The sequence below is a fragment of the Microcaecilia unicolor genome, chromosome 10 (genome assembly GCF_901765095.1).
Source record: "Microcaecilia unicolor chromosome 10, aMicUni1.1, whole genome shotgun sequence".
In the NCBI taxonomy this organism is placed as follows: Eukaryota; Metazoa; Chordata; class Amphibia; order Gymnophiona; family Siphonopidae; genus Microcaecilia; species Microcaecilia unicolor.
The window spans coordinates 25,552,059-25,576,899 of NC_044040.1; the positions used below are offsets into that span (position 1 = coordinate 25,552,059).

The window sequence follows — 24,841 nt, forward strand, 5'->3', positions numbered from 1 at the left end:
TTGTTGAGCTATGACCCGCTGTGAAAGGGTTGATGAATTAACTTCAGAGATACCAGCTTTCTCCAAGTCTTCAGTGACTTATTTGACTAGTCCTGGGTTTTTCAATCCTTCTCTAACCATTTGTGTTTTCCAAAACAGAGATATTCCAGAATGATTTGAGAGGAGGGTTCACAAAACAAGACTGGCTCAGTGACTTTGGAGCTAGTTGGCATCCCTACCAACTTGCTGTGTAGTACCTTGGATGAATCTCTTCATAAAGGCAGTTAATGAATCCCAAGAAATAAATACATTTTGATTTCTATGACCCTTTTCATTTCAGAACCTTTAGGCAGGCTCTTTCTGACTGGAACATCTGCTTCCTTGAGATGCTCAAATTATCTTCGCTGTTTGGATATGAAGTAGAGGGCCAGGAGGTTAAACAGCAGTATATAGAATGGCAATAACTATTCTGAGCAGACAGACACTGTTTAATTCTGAAAGCAGAGAGCCTTCTCTTGACTCTCAAGAGATGTGGCACTCAAGAGCTGATACAAGGAGAATTGAGCTTCTGATGTTTATTTCACTTCTTATCTGCACAAAATGAGCTTGTCCAGGCTTCCTTTACCTCTCTGACTTCTCAAGCATCATTTTCCGTGATTACACATATAACAGTCCTGGTACTTATTCTGTATTTTTGATCATTTAGCATAGTAACAACAACATATATATATATATATATATATATATAGAATATTCTGGTTTTAGGTAAACACCATACACAGGACAAAGATAAATAGGAAGGCGTTGCTACAGTGTACATTCAGAACCCTCTTGCACATATGTATTGCTTACGCCTAGTAAATAGATGACCTCAGGAAACCTATGTTTAGTTACTTTCCACAAGTTAAAACTTGATGGGATTAATATTTATTGTTTCTGAAAAGTCATGTGCATACTGAGCATCCTATAAGAGAAGGGAAATAGCAAATAAGATTACACATAGTACTGCATAAGAGAGTGGTAACAAGCACCTATAGGGTTGTTAATATTTACATGGGCAGTCAGGAGAAGGATGAACTCAATTGACTCCTGGTCTACTTTTAGCCTAACCAGCTGTAAATGATAAAGAACGAAGTGCAGGAGAGGAAGTCAGCAAAAAGGCACAATAGTATTTTATAGTACATTGTGCAAGAGAAGGAGTAGAACAATAATAGAGTAATGAGTGCAGTATTTGAATGAAAGCAAAATACTGAAGGGATGGCATCACGCATGGGGGAGGTCATTAGATATTTCTAGATGGTGGTGAAGTTGAATGATGGCAATGCATGGAATAATGAGAGGAGGATAATGACATGAAGGAGGCAGCAGAGTCAGTTTCGGGTTGAAACAAGGACTGAAGCTTGCGGGTTTCAACGATGGGATGACATGAGGTAAGTAGCAGGATAGCAAGGTTGACCCCCCTTGGGTTAATGGGTTTATGACAGGATGATGGAGGATTGTCAGGACTAGTAATGGGTTGATGGGGGATGATGATGAAGATGATGAAAATGACATAGAGGGTGCAGAAGGGGGTATGATAGAATAATGGAGAATCATCTGGAATAATTATAGAGGCTACAGCTTTAGTGATTTAAAAAAGCCATATGTAAAGCACTAATCAGCGATCAGATGACAAAGGATTACCTAGCTTAGTAATGGTCTTGTGAGAGATGGTTCGTAGTGATGATAGGGAGAGAAATTATTTTGTGAAAGCACTTGGGAGTATTATTGAAGCAAGCGATGAAATGATTGACATTAACGATGGAAATGTCATGAGGAAAATAGGAGTTAATAATAACAATAATAATATCATGAACATCATCATAATTTCTACAGTGCTACAAGGTTGATTTAGTGCTTTACAGAGCCTATGGGAGTTCCTGCTCCTCAGAGCTTACATTCTAGTCAAGATGGACACACGGCAATACAGGCAAAAAATAAATAAGGGAATCCAATGAGTCCATGATTGGAAGAACTATACCATGTGAGCTGTAGTTGGGTTAATTGAAGGAGAAATGTTAATTGAGCAAAGGTGCAGGAAATTAGTCTTTTCTAAGAATCTGTGAAAGAAAAGCTAGTTGGGCAAATAGGAAGTTTCAGTATGCATTACTGAGAATCCATCTTGACTCCTAGATTTTTTGAAATTTAAAGTTAGGTTAATACAGTTCTCTGCAAATCTAAGCATGACAAGAGAACAAGGGATATGATATAAGGGTTCAAAAGTGAATTAATAGTCTGGTTCAATAGAGGACAGTGAACACATAGAGGACAATTCTATAACTGAGCACCTCCATGTAAGTGCCCTAAGGGTGGGTGGTACGAGTCTATTCTGTAAGAGAACTAAGTGCATAGGTTCCATTATAGAACCTATAAAATTTCTAAATTTCAGAAAATTATTGAAGGCCGTACTGTTTAAAAAAGCTTATTCTCCAGGTTCAACATAATTTTGTTCAACTTTTAGTCTTAACAAGGTTCAAGGACACTAATTATCTTTACTATCTTTTACACATTGTTGTTTTAAATGATATTTACTATCTTACTATCAACTGTATAATTGTACTTCATGCGCTGTAGCCTCCCTACAGATTAGTGTAAGCCACATTGAGCCTGCAATTTAGTGGGAAAATGTGGGATATAAATGTATAAAATAAAATAAATAAACACTTACTAGTGTTACCTGGCATCGACATACCTAACATGTAGGTGCTCACACTTATACCACCCAGAGAGCTGACAAGTGCGGGCTCCTAAATGTGGCAGGGATGTGTGTAACCTTGAGTATTCTGGAAGTTATTGTGGGTAAATGGGAGTCCTGCCTATCTCCCTCCCCCCGCCCACACCGTTCTTCTCCTCTGTGTAAGCCCCCTTGCAAATATGTGCCATGTAAATTGAGTTGGCATTGGCAGGACAGTGCTTAGGCGCAATACTGATATATACATGCGTGTATATATGTGTGTGTGTTTTGTTGTTTTGATGCCCTGAAATAGGCGCTAACATACATGGTTTGAGGACAAATTGTTAAGGGAGTCTTTTTACAAAGGTGCGCTAGCGTTTTTAGCGCACACTAAACACTAAAGATGTCTATAGGAATATATGTCTCTAAATACTCAGCTTCATAGATAACGTATCAATGTTTAAATACGAAGATCTAATACATCAGTAGCGTTTTAGCAGGCTCGTCAGATCAGCATGCCTGCCTCTATAATGGCTGATGATTGTATGAGCCAAGCATGTTTAAGAGGCAGTAACGCAATCCTCGTTGATCCCAATCTTTGATTTTTACTTAGTTTCTCATTTTTCTTAAATTTTCCATATTTACTATTATCTTTAAATTCCAAATTAATACTTAGCTTTCCAGCCTCAGTAAGCAGTATACAATGGAGACCCAATGTCACCGACATAGATCCATGTTTCGCAATATGCTGTTTCACGGTAGTCTCCAAACCTATTTTTAACGCGGTTTTCTCAATGTCGGTGACATTGGGTCTCCATTGTATACTGCTTACTGAGGCTGGAAAGCTAAGTATTAATTTGGAATTTAAAGATAATAGTAAATATGGAAAATTTAAGAAAAATGAGAAACTAAGTAAAAATCAAAGATTGGGACCAACGAGGATTGCGTTACTGCCTCTTAAACATGCTTGGCTCATACAATCATCAGCCATTATAGAGGCAGACACGCTGATCTGACGAGCCTGCTAAAACGCTACTGATGTATTAGATCTTCGTATTTAGACATTGATACGTTATCTATGAAGCTGAGTATTTAGAGAGATATTAATTGTACACTCCCTTCATCGTCTAAGTTTTATGTGTGCCTTGTGAGTACTGGTATAGGAATATATGGGCATCTGTAGTGTTTACTGCACACTTATCTTTAGTTCACGCTAAAAACGCTAGCATGCCTTTGTAAAAAGGACCTCTTAGTCTTAAAAGGACCTCTTAGTGTTAAATGTGGAAACTTAAACGTATAAGGCCCTACTTTCCGAGGGATATATTCCGCCACTTGACACAATCAATATCATTGACCCATTTGGACTATTGTAATGGATTATATGCGGGTTGTAAAGTACAGCTTCTGAAAAAACTCCAGACTGCCCAGAACACTGCTGCCAGATTGATATACAACAAAACAAGATATGACAGCGCTATACCTCTTCGACTGAAACTACACTGGCTCCCTGTTTTGGACCGCATTATCTTCAAACTTTGTACCTTGGTCCACAAGATAATCTATGGTGATGCCCCAGGTTATATGTTTGGTCTAATTGATCTGCCGGCCAGGAACAGTACCAGCTCATCTCGTACTTAAATGAACCTTCATTGTCCAAACTGCATTGGTCTTAAATATAAAACGTCCCACGCATCCAATTTCTCCTACTTGAGTACGCAGATGTGGAATGCATTGCCTAAAAGTTTGACAACGATACATGACCACCTAGAATTCAGACGAAATTTAAAGACCTATCTATTTTGCAAGGCCTACCCTACTGCTTCTGCTTAGCTGGCTCGACTCTGCACTGATACAAAGGACATTGCTATTTCTTATTTCTTTGTCACTTATTTTACCCACTTGTCCCTACCTTCCATGATCCTATTTCTAATTGTATTTGTTAAACACCTGCCATACTTGGCGTTCACCAATACGGTGTCTTGTAAGCCACATTGAGCCTGCTAGTGTGTGGGGAAAATGGGGGATACAAGTGCTGCAAATAAATAAATAGAAAATGTCATTGGGCACGTCTTTGACATCCAAAGACTTTCACTAGGTCAATAATGAGCCTATTGTACATTGATTGCATTTTTGTACATTAATGCATAGTACACTTTTGTGACTATGGATGTATATTAGCTATAACTATGGATTTAGCAAAGATCTGTTCTACCTGTAAGAGCATTTCCCAATTAATCTCTTTGCTTTCCTCTTTCAGAGACGAGAGAAGATAGAACAAAACGCCTCTTCCGACATTACACAGTGGGCTCCTATGACAACTTTACATCTTACAGGTACAGAATTTTGTTACTCAAAGAGAGTTTAGGAGAATTAACACATAACACAGGCTGGAATTAGTAGTAGAATGATAACGGTAATGATGAAATTAGTAGTAATGATGAGAACCCTCAGTTGGTATTAGTAGCTGTGATGATGATATATTTGCAGTATACTTTTTTGTAATTGCTCCGTGCTGTATACTACCTTCATGTTTATTTTTAAACATGGATATTATATGAATGTTGACGTTGGAGTAAATAAGAAAAATGAGCATACTAATTGATCAAACCAAATCACATGACTACACTAACAGAGCTGCTAAGGCACCAGTTCCAGGATGGAAATATTTAGGCCAGTCTTGATTTTGAATTTGCATTCTGACGCAGAATGTTATTCGTAGGCCATGACTGTACTCATCGGTGCTCCAGATCCCATAATTCACCAGGATAAGTTTGTCAAAAATCCAGGACTAATATATTTTCCTCCATGAATTAGTTAACTTGGCAGTTCTGCACTAAATTGTATTTTGCTGTTTTGAGTCCATAGTTTCTCCTAGTTATTCATACAGGAATCAAATAAAGGGTTAAAGGTCTACGTTTTATTTATTTTTTTGTACCTGAGGCAACGGAGGGTTAAGTGATTTACCCAGGATCACAAGAAAATGTGGTGGGAATTGAACCCAGGTGTCTAGGTTCTCAACCCAATGCACTAACTATTATGCTATTCCTCCATTCCTAGAAGCAATGTTAATCAACATAGCCAACAGTTTCTAAGAAAACAATAAAAAAAAAACCCAATAACCTGCCTTTTCAGTTTTTTAAAACATGTTCTCTATGTATGCTTACATTTATTTCACCTCTTTGGGTAGCCAGGTGTGAATCATCAGGGGGTCTGATTTAAAGCCTTTGGTGTGTCTTTAAATTATATTTTTATTATGGTCTATTTTCGTGTTGCACTGATGTTTTTAATTTGTAGTGTTCCGAATATGTTGTGATGGAGACAAGAAAATAGCACCAAGTATACACAAGAGTCCCAAAGTGAAGATCCAGTAGATTTATTGATCACGAAACACCAAACACCCAAGAACTTATCTTGTAGTCGGCCTTAATAATGGTCATAGAAACTAAGATTGTCCTACAAGATAAGTCCTTGGGTTTTTGGGTGTTTTCTGATCAATAAATCTATTGGATCTTCAATCTGGACTCTTGTGTATACTTTGTGCTATATTTTTGTCTTATTTATTACATTTGTACCCCTGCGCTTTCTCGCTCATCGCAGGCTCAATGCGGCTTACATAGTAACAAGAGAATACAATCGGTAGTATCCAAATCAAAAAAGATGTATATGATAGGACAATGAACAAGAAGTAAGTGGGATAAAAGAGGTACGAGTGAAAGGACAGGAAAGGTAATGAAGTGGAGCGATAAAGGAGAAGTTGAGGAAGAGCATGAAGGGTAAGAAGGTCTTCCTTTGGTATCTATTTCACTTGACTGTTGGTATTTCACTTTTAAGGCATCATGGCCTTTTCTCCCTGGGAGGACATTTTAGCTTCAATGACCATTATCCATAAGAGAGACTACAAGATAAATCCTTGGGTGTTGGATGTTTTGTGATCAATACGTTTGTTACGTCTGCACTTGGGACTCTTGAGTATACTTGGTGCTATATTTGTGTCTCGCTTTGGTATCTGTAGCACCTGCCTCTTTGTTTATGTTCTCTCAGTACCCTTCTCCACTACTGCCAACTCCAGGCTCCGCTCATTCTGCCTTGCCTCACCCTATGCCTGGAACAATCTTCCTTTACCCATACGCCATGCCCCCTCCCTACCTATCTTCAAATCTCTGCTTAAAACTCACCTTTTCAATGCTGCCTTCGGCGCCTAACCGCTCTAGAAATATGAAATGGCCCAATCTATCCACCCTATCAGATTAACTGTTCACTCGTCCTCCAATCTATCCACCCTATCAGATTAACTGTTCACTCGTCCTCTAGATTGTTCACTTGTCTTTAGATTGTTCTCTTGTCTTTTAGATTGTAAGCTCTTTGAGCAGGGACTGTCCTTCTATGTTTAAATTGTACAGCGATGCGTAACCCTAGTAGCGCTTTAGAAATGCTAGTTAGTAGTAGTAGTAGTAGTATGTTTGCGATGGATATAAGAAATTTAGCATTTTGGAATACCGGGCATCACGATAACTGTGATGAGGCAGATGCTTTTGTTTAGTAATACAACAACAGTATCAGAAATTGGCACAGGCAGCCTGACATTGTAATTCTGGTGCAGCTATAGGTCCCTGACATTATCTGAACTGTTCTTTTCCCTTGTAAAGAAACTTTAGGATATAAAATATCCATTATGTTGTATGCTACCCAATGCAAACTGATTGCAAATGTAGAGGCCTTTTTACTAAAGATTAGCACATGCTAAAGGACATTTGCATATGTGAAGTGTCGCATGGCCCATAGGGTTTAAGATAGGATACACATTAGTATTTTTATTTTTTTTTATTATTTTTGTTACATTTGTACCCCGCGCTTTCCCACTCATGGCAGGCTCAATACGGCTTACATGGGGCAATGGAGGGTTAAGTGACTTGCCCAGAGTCACAAGGAGCTGCCTGTGCCTGCAGTGGGAATCGAACTCAGTTCCTCAGTTCCCCAGGACCAAAGTCCACCACCCTAACCACTAGGCCACTCCTCCACTGTTGCTACTATTGGAGATTCTACATGGAATGTTGCTATTCCACTAGCAACATTCCATGTAGAAGTCGGCCCTTGCAGATCACCAATGTGGCTGCGCAGGCTTCTGCTTCTGTGAGTCTGACGTCCAGAAACAGAAGCCTGCGCAGCCTTCTACATGGAATGTTGCTAGTGGAATAGTAACATTCCATGTAGAATCTCCAATAGTAGCAACATTCCATGTAGAATCTCCAATAGTATCTATTTTATTTTTGTTACATTTGTACCCTGCGCTTTCCCACTCATGGCAGGCTAAATGCGGCTTACATGGGGCAATGGAGGGTTAAGTGACTTGCCCAGAGTCACAAGGAGCTGCCTGTGCCTGAAGTGGGAATTGAACTCAGTTCCTCAGTTCCCCAGGACCAAAGTCCACCACCCTAACCACTAGGCCATTCCTCCACTAAGCTTTAATAAAAGGACCCCTTAACTACAAATAACCCTTCCCCCAATAAGAAAAAAATCCATCTTTTTGGAGTAGGTCAGTTAATGAAGTTAATTGTTAAAAATTAGAGGATTTTTTTAATTGATATTAATTGTTGTCCATTTTATGAGCCCCTTAAGCCAGGGGCGTAGCCAGACACCTAATTTTGGGTGGGCCTGGGACCAAAATGGGTAGGCAGAGGAATCCTGCCCCATCCCACAGGTGATTTGGTCTCTCCTTCTCTCACCTGCATGCCTTATGGTCTCTCAAACATCCCCCTCCCCCGCATACCTTTTAAATAGCAGATTTTAACTGTCAGCAAGCAGCAACTAATACACACTGCTCGTGTTGCCCCCCACAACCTTCCTACTGATGCAACTTCCTGTTTCCAGAGGGAAGGCTGTGAGGCCGAAGCAAGCAGTATGTATCAGTCACTGCTTGCTGCGGGCGAAGATCTGCTATTTACAAGATATGCAGGAGGAACAATTGTTGGGAGTTTTCAGTTGGTGGGGCTTGGGAATCCCTGCCAGCCACATCATAGGTGTGCTACTACTGGGTGGGCCTGAACCCTAAGTGGGTGGGCTTGGGCCCACCCTCGGCTACGCCACTGCCTTAAGCTACTCTTGGGTATGGAGTAAGAGGGACTGTACTATTTCCTGCTGGCTGTTGTAAGACATTATGCTTTGCCTTATGCCAGTGGTTCCCAAACCTGGTCCTGGAGGCACCCCACAGTGAATATTCATGAGAGAGATTTGCATGCAGTGGAGGCAGTGGATGCAAATTTATCTTGTGAATATGCATTGTGCATATCCTGAAAACCTGAGTGGCTGGGGTGCCTTCAGACCCAGGTTTGGGAACCACAGCCTTATGCCCTCATGCAAACAAAACATGTCATAACGTCATATTGACTATGAGATGACCCTCCTTATATTCAGGACAGTATAGTACAAGCAGACGGGATCGGCACCAAAAAGCCTACTTCCCCTTTTTGATGCCTTTGTTTTTCCTCTGAACATAAGTGGCTGAACAGTTTTAGGGGCATGTAGGAGGAGAATTTTCAATTGCCTAGGATAGTGTTTTTCCCAAGTCCGGTCCTAGAGTACCCCTTGCCAGTCAGGTTTTCAGGATATCCACAATGAATGTGCATGAAAAAGATTTGCATATAATGGAGGCAGTGGAGGAGTGACCTAGTGGTTAGGGTGGTGGACTTTGGTCCTGAGGAACTGAGTTCGATTCCCACTTCAGGCACAGGCAGCTCCTTGTGACTCTGGGCAAGTCTCTTAACCCTCCATTGCCCCATGTAAGCCGCATTGAGCCTGCCATGAGTGGGAAAGCGCGGGGTACAAATGTAACAAAAAAAAAATCTCTTTCATGCATATTCATTGTGGATATCCTGAAAACCTGACTGGCAAGGGGTACTCCAGGACCAGATTGGGAAACAAAATGAGAAGATACAGAAGAAGATATCCCCTTTTGGGCATTATCCCTGTGGAAAGTGCACTTTGTTTGGTTAATAAAAAAGCTATTTCCACTGTACATCCGGTAACAAAGCAGGAATACGTTATGAGTCATTTTTCTAACTATCAGTCTGAAGGCGTTGTTTATATGCTTGCATTTGGCCTTGTAATTTAATGTACATAGGGAAAACGAAACACACTTTAAATAAGAGAACCATTGAACACAGAAGTGCAATTAAAAGAGGGCTGCTGGAAAAACCATTAGTAGAGCATGCTTTATGGGGACTTGTGCAATAAAGTTTCCATCTGGTCTTATTGAGTTTACTGGACTTTTTTCTGTGTCTGCTTTGGTTTTGTTGTGGTTTGCTGCGGACAACGAGAGCTTCTTTCTGTTTGCCTAGGAGACATATAGCCATGATTCGAAGGTAAGGTAGGATTTGTTTTTGTTACAAATACATTTGTACCCCGCACTTTCCCACTCATGGCAGGCTCAATGCAGCTTACATGGGGCAATTGAGGGTTAAGTGACTTGCCCAGAGTCACAAGGAGCTGCCTGTGCCTGAAGTGGGAATTGAACTCAGTTCCTCAGTTCCCCAGGACCAAAGTCCACCACCCTAACCACTAGGCCACTCCTCCACTGTTGCTACTATTTGAGATTCTACATGGAATGTTGCTATTAGCAACATTCCATGTAGAAGTCGGCCCTTGCAGATCACCAATGTGGCCACGCAGGCTTCTGCTTCTGTGAGTCTGACGTCCTGCACGTACGTGCAGGACGTCAGACTCACAGAAACAGAAGCCTGCGCAGCCTTCTACATGGAATGTTGCTAGTGGAATAGCAACATTCCATGTAGAATCTCCAATAGTAGCAACATTCCATGTAGAATCTCCAATAGTATCTATTTTATTTTTGTTACATTTGTACCCCGCACTTTCCCACTCATGGCAGGCTCAATGCGGCTTACGTGGGGCAATGGAGGGTTAAGTGACTTACTTGCCCAGAGTCACAAGGAGCTGCCTGTGCCTGAAGTGGGAATCCAACTCAGTTCCTCAGTTCCCCAGGACCAAAGTCCACCACCCTAACCACTAGGCCACTCCTCCACTCCATTTCTGACTTAAGCTTAGGTTTATTGTAAGTGATTCATCACCTTTCATACAAATGACGGCAAAGCAGTTTACAAAAAAAAAAAAAAAGCAAAAACAGACATAAATAAAAAGAAAGCCAAAATGCATGCAAGGTCAAATAGCTTATCCCAGAAAACAATCAACACACACCCATCCAGAGAAGAAAAAAGAAGAGAAAGCTCAATGCAAAGACAGGAAGCATAAGGCAAATTAATACCTGTCATTATAATATCCTAAGCATTAAACCCATCTCAGACACAAGAAACTTGTCTTAAAAGCAAGTCAATGCATTGTCTTATTTTATTTTTTTTTTATTTTTATATAGTGATGATCATTAAAAATGAGATAGACGTGATCAGTAACAAGAAGCTCACAGGCAGCTCATGAAAATCACTGCCATTACAACATCTTCGCTCAAAGTTGCTCAAAGCAAGCCCATATTTTGGACCAAAAAGGCCCAGTGTTTTGTCACTCTGCTTGTAAGCAGTAATTATATCACTCCTCTGCCTTCTGTTCAAAAGAAAGATTCATTACTGTTACGGTATGTGCAAAACTGTACTTCAAAAGTTGGAAAAAAAAGCTCCTGTTTTCAAAAGCACAAGGATGCAACCACCAGTTAAATCACCAAAAAGTGGAGAAAAAGATCTCAGTGAATATATACAAAACCCTAGAATTTTAAAAGAACTCTGCCCTGGAGAAAATCACCATCTTAGTTTTTATATATATATACTAGCCGTTGAGCCCGTAAAAACGGGCTGGTATAGAGGTTTCCCTCCCCCCCGCGAAGTCACCGCCGCTCCCCCCCCTCGAAGTCGTCGCCGCTCCCCCCCCCCTCCACCTGGTCCGGGCCCTCTCTTCACTTCTGAACTTACAGATCCATTCGCCGAACGCAGCAACGCACATCAGCTGAGCTGCCCCTTCCTTCTCTGCCTGTGTGTGTCCCGCCCTCGCTGACGTTACGTCACAGGAGGGCGGGGCCACAGGCAAAGAAGGAAGGGCTCACTGCAGCTCAGCTGATGTGCGTTGCTGCGTTCGGCGAATGGATCTGTAAGTTCAGAAGGGAAGAGAGGGCCCGGGCCGGGTGGAGGGGTGGCGGCGGCGACTCCGAGTGGGGGGGGGAGCGGTAGCAACGTCGGCGGCGCAGTTTCCCTCTCTGTCCCCCCCCCCGTCATCACGTATTGACGCGGGGGCGGGACAGAGAGGGAAGTCTCTACTGCGCATTTGCAGTGAGTACGGTCACTCGCCGTTTATATGTTTGATATATATATATATTTTTTTTTTAACCCCTCTAAGGTGTGCAAAAATAACTCAAAATATTATGTATTTATTTATTGCATTTGTATCCCACATTTTCCCACCTATTTGCAGGCTCAATGTGGCTTACAATATATCATGGGTAGTGGAAATGTAATAGAAAATAGACATTGAGTGTTACAGAAAATTTTTGGCAACATGATAATGATAAGACATGATAGTAGTATTACTAGCAGATATTATAAGACAGTTCTGAATATGTGTGGAGGAGTCATGTATATTCACATTGGTTGATCTTTGTGGTAAGCCTTGTTAAAGAGATGGGTCTTCAATATTTTGCGGAAGTTCGTTAGTTATAATCCTATACATATACAAAATATTGCAAAACGTATTATTACAGTGCCATGCTTTATAAATATACTAGTCGTTGAGCCCGTAAAAACGGGCTGGTATTGGGGTTTTCCTTCCCCCTCCCTCCCCGCGAGGTCGCCACCGCTACCGTCCCCCCCCCCCCCCCCCACCCCACCCCCGGAGTCGCCGCCATCCCTCCACCTGGCCTGGGCCTTCTCTCCGCTACTAAACTTACACATTCATTCGCCGGAACGCAGCACGCACATCAGCTGAGCTGCCGTCGGCCCTTCCTTCTCTGCCTGTGTCCCGCCCTCCTGTGACGTAACATCAGCGAGGGCGGGACACAGGCATGGAAGGAAGGCTGACGGCAGCTCAGCTGATGTGCGTGCTGCGTTCCGGCGAATGGATGTGTAAGTTTAGTAGCGGAGAGAGGGCCCGGCCGGGTGGGGGGAGGAACGGTAGCGGCGATCTCAGGCGGGCGGGCGGGGGGAGCGGCATCAACCTCGGCGGCACAGTTTTCCTCTCTGTCCCGCCCTCGTCATCACATATTGACGCGGGGGCGGGACAGAGAGGGAAGTCTCTACTGCGCATTTGCGAGTGAGTCGGTCACTCGCCGTTTATATGTTTGATTAATTTTCAAAGTCCAAATATCATCACATTCAACACACATCCACAGAACTATCCCATTTGGAGAGATTGCCCTCAAAAGAAATCTTGTGGAGAAAGAAAACATCTTCAAGTATACTGCCTTTCTGTGGTACAACCAGTCCAAAACCAGGAATATTGGCAGAAGGATACAAAACTATTTCCCATTGCTTTGAGTGCCACAGGTTGATTAAAAGGGATTTCCAGGTACACCTGGATAAGTTGCCTATACATGTTGCATCTTACGAACTCCAGAAAGAAGCTCTCTTTGACGCGATGCAAGTACTGTGGTGTGGGTTAGTAAATTTGAGAGGCCAAGATCATACTCCACATACCCTGGCTTAGGAATGAGGTTTATTCCTTTCATGGTATGCGCAAAAGTATCCCATTTGGAGACATTGCACCCAAAAGAAACCTTTTAGGGTGGATTATTGTAATTCTGTTTGTTAGGGAAATCAGCTTATGAAATCAAACAGCTCAAAACATTCAGACTATCTCAGTCAAATTTCTCTGGAGTGAGTAGAAGTTTGACCACATGATACCACTATAGAAACTTTGGCCCCCTTTTCCTTATACTGCAGGATCAGATTTAAAACTTTATAGCTGGCTTATAAGGCCTTTTTCATTTAGGCTTCGCCTTCTATTTATCTGCATTGCTATTTCCCTGTGTTCTGTCTCACTCTCCATGGTCACAACAAGAGAATGTATTGTCTGTTCCACCTGCGGTACCCGTTCGATTTGAGTCTTCTAGACATTCTGAATTCTTTTTTGTTGCACATCCTTTATGGAGCTCTTTGCAAGAATCTCCCTGATATTTAGCCAGCGGCAGTGAGCATTCTGCCTACCACCAGCATAATTCCCAGATATTCAATGCATTTGTACCCCATATTTTCCCACCTGGTGATAGGTTCAATGTGGCTTACAGATTATTTAAGGGAAGCAGGTTACGTGTTGTAGAGTCGTGTGGGGCGACAAAGCCAAGTTCCGATCCATCTAAGATCATGATTGTGGAGTGTTGGTCAGTTGACTGTTTGACTAAGTGGGTTCGTCAGGGATGAAAGTTCTAAATAAGTGGGATTTCAGGTGTTTTCTGAATTGTAGGTAGTTGTTTATGGATTTTGAGGTCTTTAGGTAGAGAGTTCCAGATTTTGGTACAGACGTAAGTGAAGTTTGTTGAGTGTGTGGTTTTGTATTTCAGTCCTTGGCATCTGGGGAAGTGGGAGGTAAGATAGGATCTTGCACTTTTGGTTGTGTTGCGCAGTGGTAGGTTTATTAGGTCGATCATGTATTCTGGACAGAGGCCGGATGTTATTCTGTAAGTTGGCAATACAGATCTTGAAGTATATGCGTGCTTTGATAGGTAGCCAGTGTAGTTTTTGAAGTAATGGTTTTGCGCTTTCGGATCAGTTTTTGCCATATATTAGTCTTGCCGCTGTATTTTGTGCTGTTTGCAGTTTCTTTAAGGTTTGTTCTTTTCATCCTGCGTAGATTGCATTGCAGTAATCCACATGGGCTAGGACCATGGTTTGGACTAGAGAGTGGAAAATGTCCCGTGGAAAATAGTTTTTATATGTTTGAGTTTCCACATTTGTTTGTGTTGGGTATGCCCCTTGTTTTTTTCCAGTAGAGGGTCATGTCTAGCCTGAAGTGGTCAGACCAGGGAGTTCCTGTCCATCTCTGGTTTTGTATTGTAAATAGCTGGTTTGGTGAGAATCTGTGTGCTAGAAGGTTGAATGCGTGTCCTTTGGTGTAAATTGAAGTCACTGCTGGTCACTGGAAGCCCCAGAGGTGGAGGAATTTGATGCAGTCTCTGGTGTTATCCATACTCTGATCTTCTAGGTTAGACTAATATCTCCTATTAACAGTATGTTGGAATTGGCTACACAAGTGTTCGAGATGAATCTATGAAGTTTGTTTGGGCTGCTCTCCAGTTTCCTGGGGGACTGTCCAATAACATTCAGCACAGGTGGTTTTGTCTTCTATTCTAATCAAGGCGATTTCCAGTTGCGGTGTTATGGATTCCACAGTAGGTTTTACTGTGAGAAAGGATCTGTAGATTAGTGCAATATCCCCTCCTTTTTTCCCCCCATTTCTGGTCCAGTGCAGAATTTTTGTAGCCTAGAGGGTATAGGTCCAGGATTATAGAGTCTTCTTTGTCATGGATCCAGGTTTCGGTGAGGAAGACCAGTCCAAGGTCTTCATCCGATATCCAGTCTTTGATTGTTTCAGTTTTGTTTCCCGCTGATCTGGCATTGATGTATCCCACTGGTATTGCTAGATAAATGTCGTCTGTTATCGCGACTTTGGAATTTTCACTAGATGACGCTCATTTTGATTTCTGAGTTGATTGGTTCCCTTTTATGCTGTTTATTGTGTTTGAGCTGTTGTTGAGTGTGTTTCTTTGTCTATGTTTTTGGTTGTGTCATTTCATCTGTTTGTTTGAACTCTGCCTTGATGAAGGTTGGTGTTTCTAGTTGGGTGATTCGAGATGCAAATTATTGATATTATGTTGTTGTCTCCTTGTGTTAGAGAGATAGTAGTGTTAAAATAGATATGCCTGCTAGAAGTCTTGTGATGTGCATGTTGTCTATCTCGGTGTTAGGGGGGAACTGATAGTTGTCTCGGACCTATAATTTTAAGGGGGGAGGATGAGAGTTTGTGAATTGATATGGAGGTGTTGGGGTGATTATTATTTATATTTTAGGTTATATTCAGCCCTTAACCGCATAAGCCAAACCACTTAAATGCAGCCTGATTTAAGTGGTTTACTTATGCGATGAGAGGCTGAATATTGGCACTTTATCTGGCTCCGTCCCTGGAACATCCACAAGTTAGCTGAGTTTGAATTCGGAGCTAACCGTTTGTAGCACAGCTAAAAGCACATGCCCTTAATATGGGTTTGTATTTATGGGTGAACCACCTCCCCTCCCCTCCAGGCATTATGGAAGCAATTTTATAACATAGGTGCAAACATTTACATACCTGTCACGCACCTACATGTTTAGAATTATGGCATTTACACATGTAGATGCACACATAATGCCTGCAAATGCCAGAATTCCACCTAAGCACTATTCTGCAAATACCTGCTTCACTTAGAGTGTATTTGCAAATGAGCACACACACGGGTAAGGCTCCTTCTTATACATGTAACTTACAAAATACTGTTTCTCCAACACAGGGGTTCTCAACCCAGTCCTTGGGACTCACCTAGCCAGTCAGGTTTTCAGGGTACCCACAGTGAATATGCATGAAACAGATTTGCATGCACTACCTCCATTGTATGCAAATTTATCTCATGTGTATTCATTGTGGGTGTCCTGAGGACTGGTTGAGAACCCCTGCTCCAACATATAGGTGCTATTAACACTTACTCCAGCTCTATGGCTGGCATAAGCATTTGCGCCTGTTACCTACAAATGTACTCAATCTGCTGCCTACAAATGTTACCTACAAATGTACTCAATCTGCTGCCCCTCACTACCTCTCTACCCTCATCTCCCCTTATGTTCCCACCCGAAACCTCCGTTCACAGGACAAATCCCTCCTCTCAGTACCCTTCTCCACCACTGCCAACTCCAGGCTCCGCCCATTCTGCCTCGCCTCACCCTATGCCTGGAACAACCTTCCTGAGCCCCTACGTCAAGCCCCTTCCCTGCCCATCTTCAAGTCTCTGCTTAAAGCCCACCTCTTCAATGCTGCCTTCGGCACCTAACTCTTACCTTCGGGATATCCGGACTGCCCCAAATTGACTGCCCCCATCGTTTCATCTACTCACTTGTCCTTTAGATTGTAAGCTCTTTGAGCAGGGCCTGGCCTTTTATGTTAAATTGTACAGCGCTGCATAACCCTAGTAGCGCTTTAGAAATGTTTAGTAGTAGTAGTAGTTAGGCACAAATATACCTGATTAGGCTCGTAGTCTTTAAAGGAAGGTAGGCTCCTTCTTTCCTTTAAAGAATAAGCTCCTATAAGGCATCCTTTTATGAAATTGTTCTTTATGTGTCTGTCTATTTATTTTAAAGAGTTTCTTATAGCATATTTCCCTATAGGTAGACATCTTTATTCCACCTTCCTTTGTGTTTGTGTGTGTATTGGTGTATGCATGAATTGGGTGGTAACATAGTAGATGACAGCAGATAAAAGACCTGTAGACTGCAGGTATCTCAGGGTCTCTGAAACCCCTTTGATCTGTATTTATCTATGCATCTATTTGTGCTGTGCCATGTGTTACTCTAAACCTGGATAGTTTTGTGTATGTGTGTGTGTCTGTCTGTCTGAGGTCTTGAATCTGTTCTGTATGCTAGTCTGTGTATGTATATCTGTGTGAATCCCCTCCCCCCCCCCTTTTTTTGTCTCTTTGTATGTCCATGGATCCCTTTAGCTTATGCTTAAGGAGGAATATATGCTTCGTTGTCTTTCTCGATGCAGTGTGTAGTCTGTCCTGGTGCTAAACCAGACTGATTTCTCTGATTAATTCTGCTCTGATGTCAGACATGCAGCTCTGCTGGGAGGGATTTACAGGGCTGCATTTCAGATCTCGTTTGCACGGAGAATCTCTTTCCGTATGTGTCTCTCCCTCCCCCTTCCGTACTGCTCTCGTAAAATGTGGAGACATTTTCATGCTGAAAGGCTGCTACTGCCTGGCTTTCGTCTGGATGGATTTTTGCCTTTCTTTATACACATGTGCAGTGGATGCTTTCTTTCTGCTTGTCGCCCGTCACTGCCGGGGAGGGCAGATGGGGCAGCTCTGTAAAAGCAGGACAATGAAACGCACGTTGCCCCCTTTTTGTTAACAGCAGAGCATTATTTAGCAACAGGGGGCATATTTTACAGAAGATTAGAGCACTGGGACCTAAACTGACCATTTTTTTTCCAGCAGGCCAACACTTAAACCAACCTAGTCACCTGTGATTCTCAGCTCTCCTAAGAAGCAACAGCATGCCGACAGCTTTTCACCATCTGCATTCTGCTGCATGTCTAGAGTGCTTTTCATGTCCATTCTAAGGGCATCCTTCAAAGAGAAAGTCTGTTACCCCTGGTGTAGTCAGGTCTCATCTTGGGACCTGGATGCAGGGGACTCAGGGTGACCCTAGTGGCTCAGCATTGACCTCCCCCCCCCCCCCCTTACACACACTTCCCAGAGAACGTTAGGCCACCAACTGGCGGAGAAGGAGCCCTCGCCGTTGGCAATGCAGCCTGTGTGAAGCAGACAGGAAGCGAGAAGGGCACCTATGTGCCAAGATGAGATGTTGGTTGAAGTGAAGAGTCACCGTCACCCTCAGCACCTCACAGCATGGTACTGAAAGCTAACCCTGGCATTCTCTTCTTCTCTTTCCTGACCAGTGACTATATCATAGAGGAGAAGACAGCTGTGCTGCAGAAGAGGGAGCATGAGGGATTCGGCTTTGTACTGCGAGGGGCTAAAGGTAAGGGCCATATTTTATCACTTAAAGCTTTCCACATGCAGCAAGATCACGGCGTTTCTGTCTAAGTGAACAGAAGTCCTGGCTCAATGGATTCCTACCATTACTAATATCTACAGCGCTGCTAGACATACAGATCTTTGAAACTCGAAACTTGCACTGTTAGATATCATTGGAGCTTGGGCCTAGGACCTACCACCAGATGCACAGAAGAGGTTAATATTTATGTATTTGCATACAGAACTGCTTTATCTCTTTCCCTGTCCTTCTCTGCGCACACTCACTCCTGTCATTCTCGGTCTCGGCTTGACTGCCCTTTTTCTGTTTCTATAACATTCGCACATTCTGCACCGGTTGCTCCCATTTTGTGGAAATTCACTGTTGTCACATTGTTTTTCTCAGTATGAACCTGAAAAACATCCTTTTCCTCTCTCTCTGTCTACCTCCTGCTCTGCATTTATCCACACACATTCCATGCACGTTCGCTCCTCTCATGCATTGTTTTCTAATCATTGCCTGGCTGTCAATACATCCCCACACATGTTCTGCACGTATGTATTTTCTTACACGCCGTGTTCCTAAATGGACCGCTGGCTTGGTGAATGTGCCCTGCCAACATACTAATGTATTCTACATGCACTCATGTCATTGTCTGCTGAAAGCACCCTCTGTACTTCATTTTCTGGTCTGCCCATTGTATTTCTGGTGTGAAGTCGGGATGTGCTAGGACTGTTACAGGTACAGCATCTTTTGTTTTCGGTTTAATGAAAAGAATTCCATGACATTACACTTTCCCCTGCTTCTGAGAGGAGCTGTTTTAAAGCACATTCTGGATCATAATGCCTGTGTGAAAGCTCCGCCGTGCTGGTAAACTGGAAGCGAGTTCAGATGTAGTGCAGCTCAGGACACTTGGAAACTGAAATATCATCAGACGGTGGTGTATAATGTATTCAGTGAAGACAATGCAAGGACCACAATGGAACCCGAAGCTAGTTTTCTAGCAGGAAACAAATCCAGCTAAGGAAAATGTGAGTTTTTAAGCACGCAGTTCTATTGCCATCTGTACCTCTCCTAACTCTGTTTGCCTTTCTTTGATTTCAAAAATTTTAAGCCTTTCATTTTCAACAATAGATCTCCTTTTGTAAGTATTTCCTAGCAATGCAGCCCCTTCAGAGGTAATTGTATAAAGGATTTTTTTGCACACTTCGGAGTCCTTTTACCAAGCTGCAGGGAAAAAAGGCCCTGTGGTAGCAGCGGGGGCCATTTTTCCTGCGCGCCAGTGTCCTTCTTCCTGCAGCGGGAAAAAAGACCCTAAAAAAATGGCCATGCGATATGATTATTCTATCATTGAGGTGGCATCCAGGCAGCGTTTACCGCCAGGTTAGCGCTGCGGTAAAAGATTTTCGTTGCACCGGAAATGGCGAACGCTTGAGGCAGAACTACCGCTGGAGGCTGTGTTGGGCTGGTGGTAGTTCCGGGTTGCCATGTGGGCAACCCTTGAGTAAAAGGTCACCTTCATTTCTAAAATTCAAGCTATCATTTATGCCTAGGTGTCTTTATGAAAGGCTAAATTAGGTAGCTACGTAGTCTTCACACATAGGTAATGTTATAAAATTGGCTTCGTCATCTCCTGCACCCTGTATTTCAAGTGTAGTGTGATAAAAACCCAATGTGCGGCCTATGTACTAAGGGTGCAATGCTATAAAGTGTGTTCAAACGCAGGTGTGACAAAGGAGTGCGCTTAAGGATGAATTCTACATATGATGCTGAAAAAAAGCGCTATTCTATAAACTGCACTTAAAGTTAGACACGGTTTATAGAATTAGGCTTATGCCCGAGAATCGTGCCTAACTTTAGACACGACCGTTTGCACCAACTGGAGCGTGATGCAGATCTTTGCACCTAAATTAGGCATTATTCCCATGATTCTATAACTGTGTGCGTAAATTTTGCATCCCCTTTTTGAACTCGTATGTAAAATTTAGGCTTGGATTCTACACCTAAGTTTACAAGTCTATATTTTAATTAAATGTAATTAGTGCCAACAATTGCTTGTTAAGAAGCCAATTATCAGCGCTACTTAGCTCCTTATTCAGATAAATTGCGTGCGCAAACTGGTTAAATGCCCAAATATGTGCATGCAATTTTTAGCAACTTTTAATGAATTCAAGAGTTAGCACTATTTCTATAGCAGCGTTAAGGTTTACTTAATCTGTTACAGAATAGTAGCACAAAGCCACTGTGGTGTGCCGAAACTCCAGTGTCAATGGCAGATATAAGCTGGTCCGCCTAAATGCACCCAAAGGAAAGACCCAACAAAGGCCATGTTTCAGCTAAAAAGCCTTCTTCAGGGGTCGCAATGCTTCAAATCAATCAAGTTCACAGAATCATAACAATAAATAGAACAAAGGGCTCTTGACATGATGATGTTACTGCGGTAAAGGTGACTCATGATTACACAGAGTCCTTATTGCCTAGCGCCAGTTCATTTTCAGCAAGGACTTTGTGCAGTCATGAGTCCCTTTACTGCGGTGACATCGTCACTTCAAGAGCCCTTTTGCTCTACATTTTTTTATAATTCTGTGAAGTTGATTGATATGAACCATTACGACCCCTAAGGAAAGCTTTTTAGCCGAAACACGGCCTGTGTTGGGTCTTTTCTTTGGGTCAATGTACCATTGGCAAATAAACTTTTGGATGCTCCATTGTTTGCCTTGATCATTTGGTACGTTCCCACTTCCACCTGTGCTGTTGCTTCTTAATTCTGATTTATATTATAGCTTTGAGTCTACAACAGATATTTAGATATTCCGTGATGGAATGCTTTAACCCCTTGAACTACTTCATATTTTCTGACTTGTCTTCTGAACTTTGTCCCACTAAAGAATGCAAATTTGCAATCTTTAGTGTGGCAAAATTCAGGAGACAAAGTTCATAAATTTTAGTTCTGTTTCTATGTGGTTAAAAATATTATATCCTGAATCCTTCAGATCTTGCCAGTAATGGCCAACCTGTATTGTGTCGAATATTATCGTTGGTATAGTGCTACCAGGCATACACATTGCTTTTGCTTGTTTTTGTTGCTTAAGCAATTGTACCGTTCTCTTTCTCCAGTGCTTAGTCTTCTTGTTCCCCATACTTTCAAGAATATTTATTTTAATATTATGCAGCATTTGTATCCTTAACAAAATTACATGGATTAATGGGACAAAACTAACATGAATTTAGCCAAGGGGCCATCTCGCCTCACCAATCTGCTACATTTTTTTGAAGGCATGAGTAAACATGTGAATAAAGGTGAGCTGGTTGATGTTGTGTATCTGGATTTTCAAAAAGTTGACAAAGTATCTCATGAAAGACTCCTGAGTTAATTAAACAGTCATGGTATAGGACACAATGTCCTACTATGGATTAAGAACTGGTTAAAAGGTAAAGAGCAAGACAGTAGGGTTAAATGGTCGATATTCTCGTTGGAGAAGGATAAATAGTGGGGTTCCCCAGTGATCTGTGCTGGGACCGCTGCTTTATAATATATTTATAAATGGCCTGGGAACAGGTGATCAAATCTGCTGGTGATACAAAGTTATTAAATCGAAAGAGTATTGTAGGAAATTGCAAGAAGACCATATAAGACTGGGAGACTGGACATCCAGTTGGCAGATGAAATTTAATGTAAGCAAGTGTAAAGTGATGCACCTAGGGAACAGCAACCCAAACTGAAGCTATATGATGCAAGGTTCCTCATTAGGAATCACCACCCAGAAAAAGGATTAGGTGTCATCGCTGATGATACATTGAAATTCTTTGCTTAGTGTACAGTGGCAGCCAAGAAAGCGAATAGAACAGGGGTGGGCAACCTGTGGCCCACAGGCTGAATGGGGCCTACCATTGAATTTTATATGGCTCGCAAGACCATGGGAAATATGAAAGAGGTCTATAAAATAATGAGTGGAGTTGAACGGGTAGATATGAAGCGTCTGTTCACGCTTTCCAAAAATACTAGGACTAGGGGGCCTGCGATGAAACTACAATGTAGTAAATTTAAAACGAATCAGAGAAAATGTTTCTTCACTCAACGTGTAATTAAACTCTGGAATTCGTTGCCAGAGAATGTGGTAAAGGCGGTTAGCTTAGCGGAGTTTTAAAAAGGTTTGGACGGCTTCCTAAAGGAAAAGTCCATAGACCGTTATTAAATGGACTTGTGGAAAATCCACTATTTCTGGGTAGGCAGTATAAAATGTTTTGTACATTTTTTGGGATCTTATTTATTTATTTTATTTATTGCATTTGTATCCCACATTTTCCCACCTCTTTGCGGGCTCAGTGTGGCTTACAATAAGATATGAGTAGTAGAAATACATTTGTGACAACTTGAATATGGAATACGTTGTGCAGAGTTGTGTGAGACATTCAATTACCATTAGGATAATGAAACAATGGGACATCAATATAGAAACATTAGGAGGAGACAGTGGGACAATTGATTACAGGATGAGGGATCTGACGTGGTTGTATGTTGCATTGATGAACAGTGAGTATGGACTCTATGTGTTTTGGTTCTTTCCGTAAGTTTGTTCAAACAGGTGCGTCTTCAGTAGTTTTCGGAAGGAAGTTTGTTCGTTAATCATTCTTAGGTTGCGCGGTAGTGTATTCCAGGCCTGCGTGCTCATGTGGGAAAAGGTTGACGCGTGTAGCGTCTTGTATTTCAAGCCCTTGCAAGTGGGGAAGTGGAGGTTGAGGTATGTTCGGGATGACCTTTTAGCGTTTCTGGGTGGTAGGTCTATTAGATCAGACATGTACGCTGGGGCTTCGCCGTAGATGATCTTATGGACTAGTGTGCAAACTTTGAAAGTAACGCGTTCCTTAAGTGGAAGCCAATGTAATTTCTCTCGTAGTGGTTTCGCCCTTTCGTATCTTGGTTTTCCGAGGATGAGCCTGGCTGCTGTGTTCTGGGCTGTTTGAAGTTTCCTCATTATTTGCTCTCTGCAGCCCGCGTATAGTGAGTTGCAGTAATCCAGGTGGCTGAGGACGAGGGATTGCACTAGGCTGCGGAAGACGAATCTTGGGAAGAATGGTCTTATCCTTTTCAATTTCCACATGCCATAGAACATCTTCTTGGTTGTATTGTTTGCGTGGGTTTCGAGTGTTAGGTGGCGGTCGATGGTGACTCCAAGGATTTTTAGTGTTTCTGAGACTGGGAGGTTTAGGGTTGGTGTGTTTATAGCGCTGAATTCATTTGTGTTGTATTGGGAGGTGAGTATCAGGCATCGGGTTTTTTCTGCGTTTAATTTCAGGCGGAATGCGTCTGCCCATGTGTTCATGACGTGTATACTTTGGTTGATTTCGTTGGAGATTTCTTTGGTGTCTTGTTTGAATGGGATGTATATTGTTACATCATCGGCGTATATATACGGGTTGAGCTTATGGTTTGATAAGAGTTTTGCTAAAGGGATCATCATTAGGTTGAAAATGGTTGGTGAAAGAGGTGATCCTTGTGGGACTCCACATATAGGTGTCCATGCCTTGGACGTGGTTGAATTAGATGTGACTTGATACGAACGTAGGGTTAGGAACCCCTTGAACCAGTTCAGGACATTTCCTCCTATGCCAAAATGTTCGAGTGTGTGTAGCAGGATTCCATGATCTACCATGTCGAAGGCGCTTGACATGTCAAATTGTAGGAGGAGTATATTGTTGCCAGTTGCGATGATTTGTTTGAATTTGGTCATAAGGGTGATTAATACTGTTTCTGTACTATGATTCGATCGGAATCCTGATTGGGCGTCATGCAGTATTGAGTGTTTATCTAGGTAGTTTGTGAGTTGTTTAGTTACCATACCTTCAGTTAACTTGGTTATTAGTGGTATAGATGCTATTGGCCTGTAGTTGGTTATTTCGCTCGTGTTTTTCTTTGTATCTTTAGGAATAGGGGTGAGCAAGATTTTTCCTTTTTCTTTTGGGAAGAGTCCATTTTGTAGCATGTAGTTTATGTGGTTTGTTAGGTCTATTATGAATTTCTGGGGAGCGGATTTCATGAGGCTGTTTGGACATATGTCTAGTTTGCAGTTGGATTTAGCATATCTTTTAAGAGTTTTAGAGATGAGGTCTTCTGGCAGTTGTTCAAATTCGGTCCAGGTTCTGTCTGCTGGGAATATTCCTTCTTCTGGATCTAGGCAGTCTAGAAGAGTGGTGTATTCTGTAGGGCTAGTGGGTATCTTGTGCCGTAGTAGTATAATTTTCTCCTTGAAGTATGTCGCTAGGTTGTCGACACTTGGTGTATCTTTGTCGTTGGTTGTAACTGGTGAGGTGTCTAATAGTTTGTTCACGAGGTTGAAGAGTTTATGTGTGTCTTTGTAGTTTGGTCCTATTAATGTTTTGTAGTGAAGTCTTTTTGTCTGTTTTATGGTATATTTGTATT

The 24,841-nt window shown here is 42.1% G+C and overlaps 1 protein-coding gene across 1 annotated transcript in view; it reads left to right on the forward strand.

Moving 5' to 3' along the window:
• SHANK3 (SH3 and multiple ankyrin repeat domains 3) overlaps positions 1–24,841 on the forward strand; it is a 704,425-nt gene that overhangs the window by 431,870 nt on the left and 247,714 nt on the right. The window contains exons 13-14 of the mRNA XM_030215777.1: positions 4,950–5,025; positions 18,344–18,426. Of these exons, the coding sequence (XP_030071637.1) occupies positions 4,950–5,025; positions 18,344–18,426 (159 nt within the window). The remainder of the gene's footprint in view (positions 1–4,949; positions 5,026–18,343; positions 18,427–24,841) is intronic.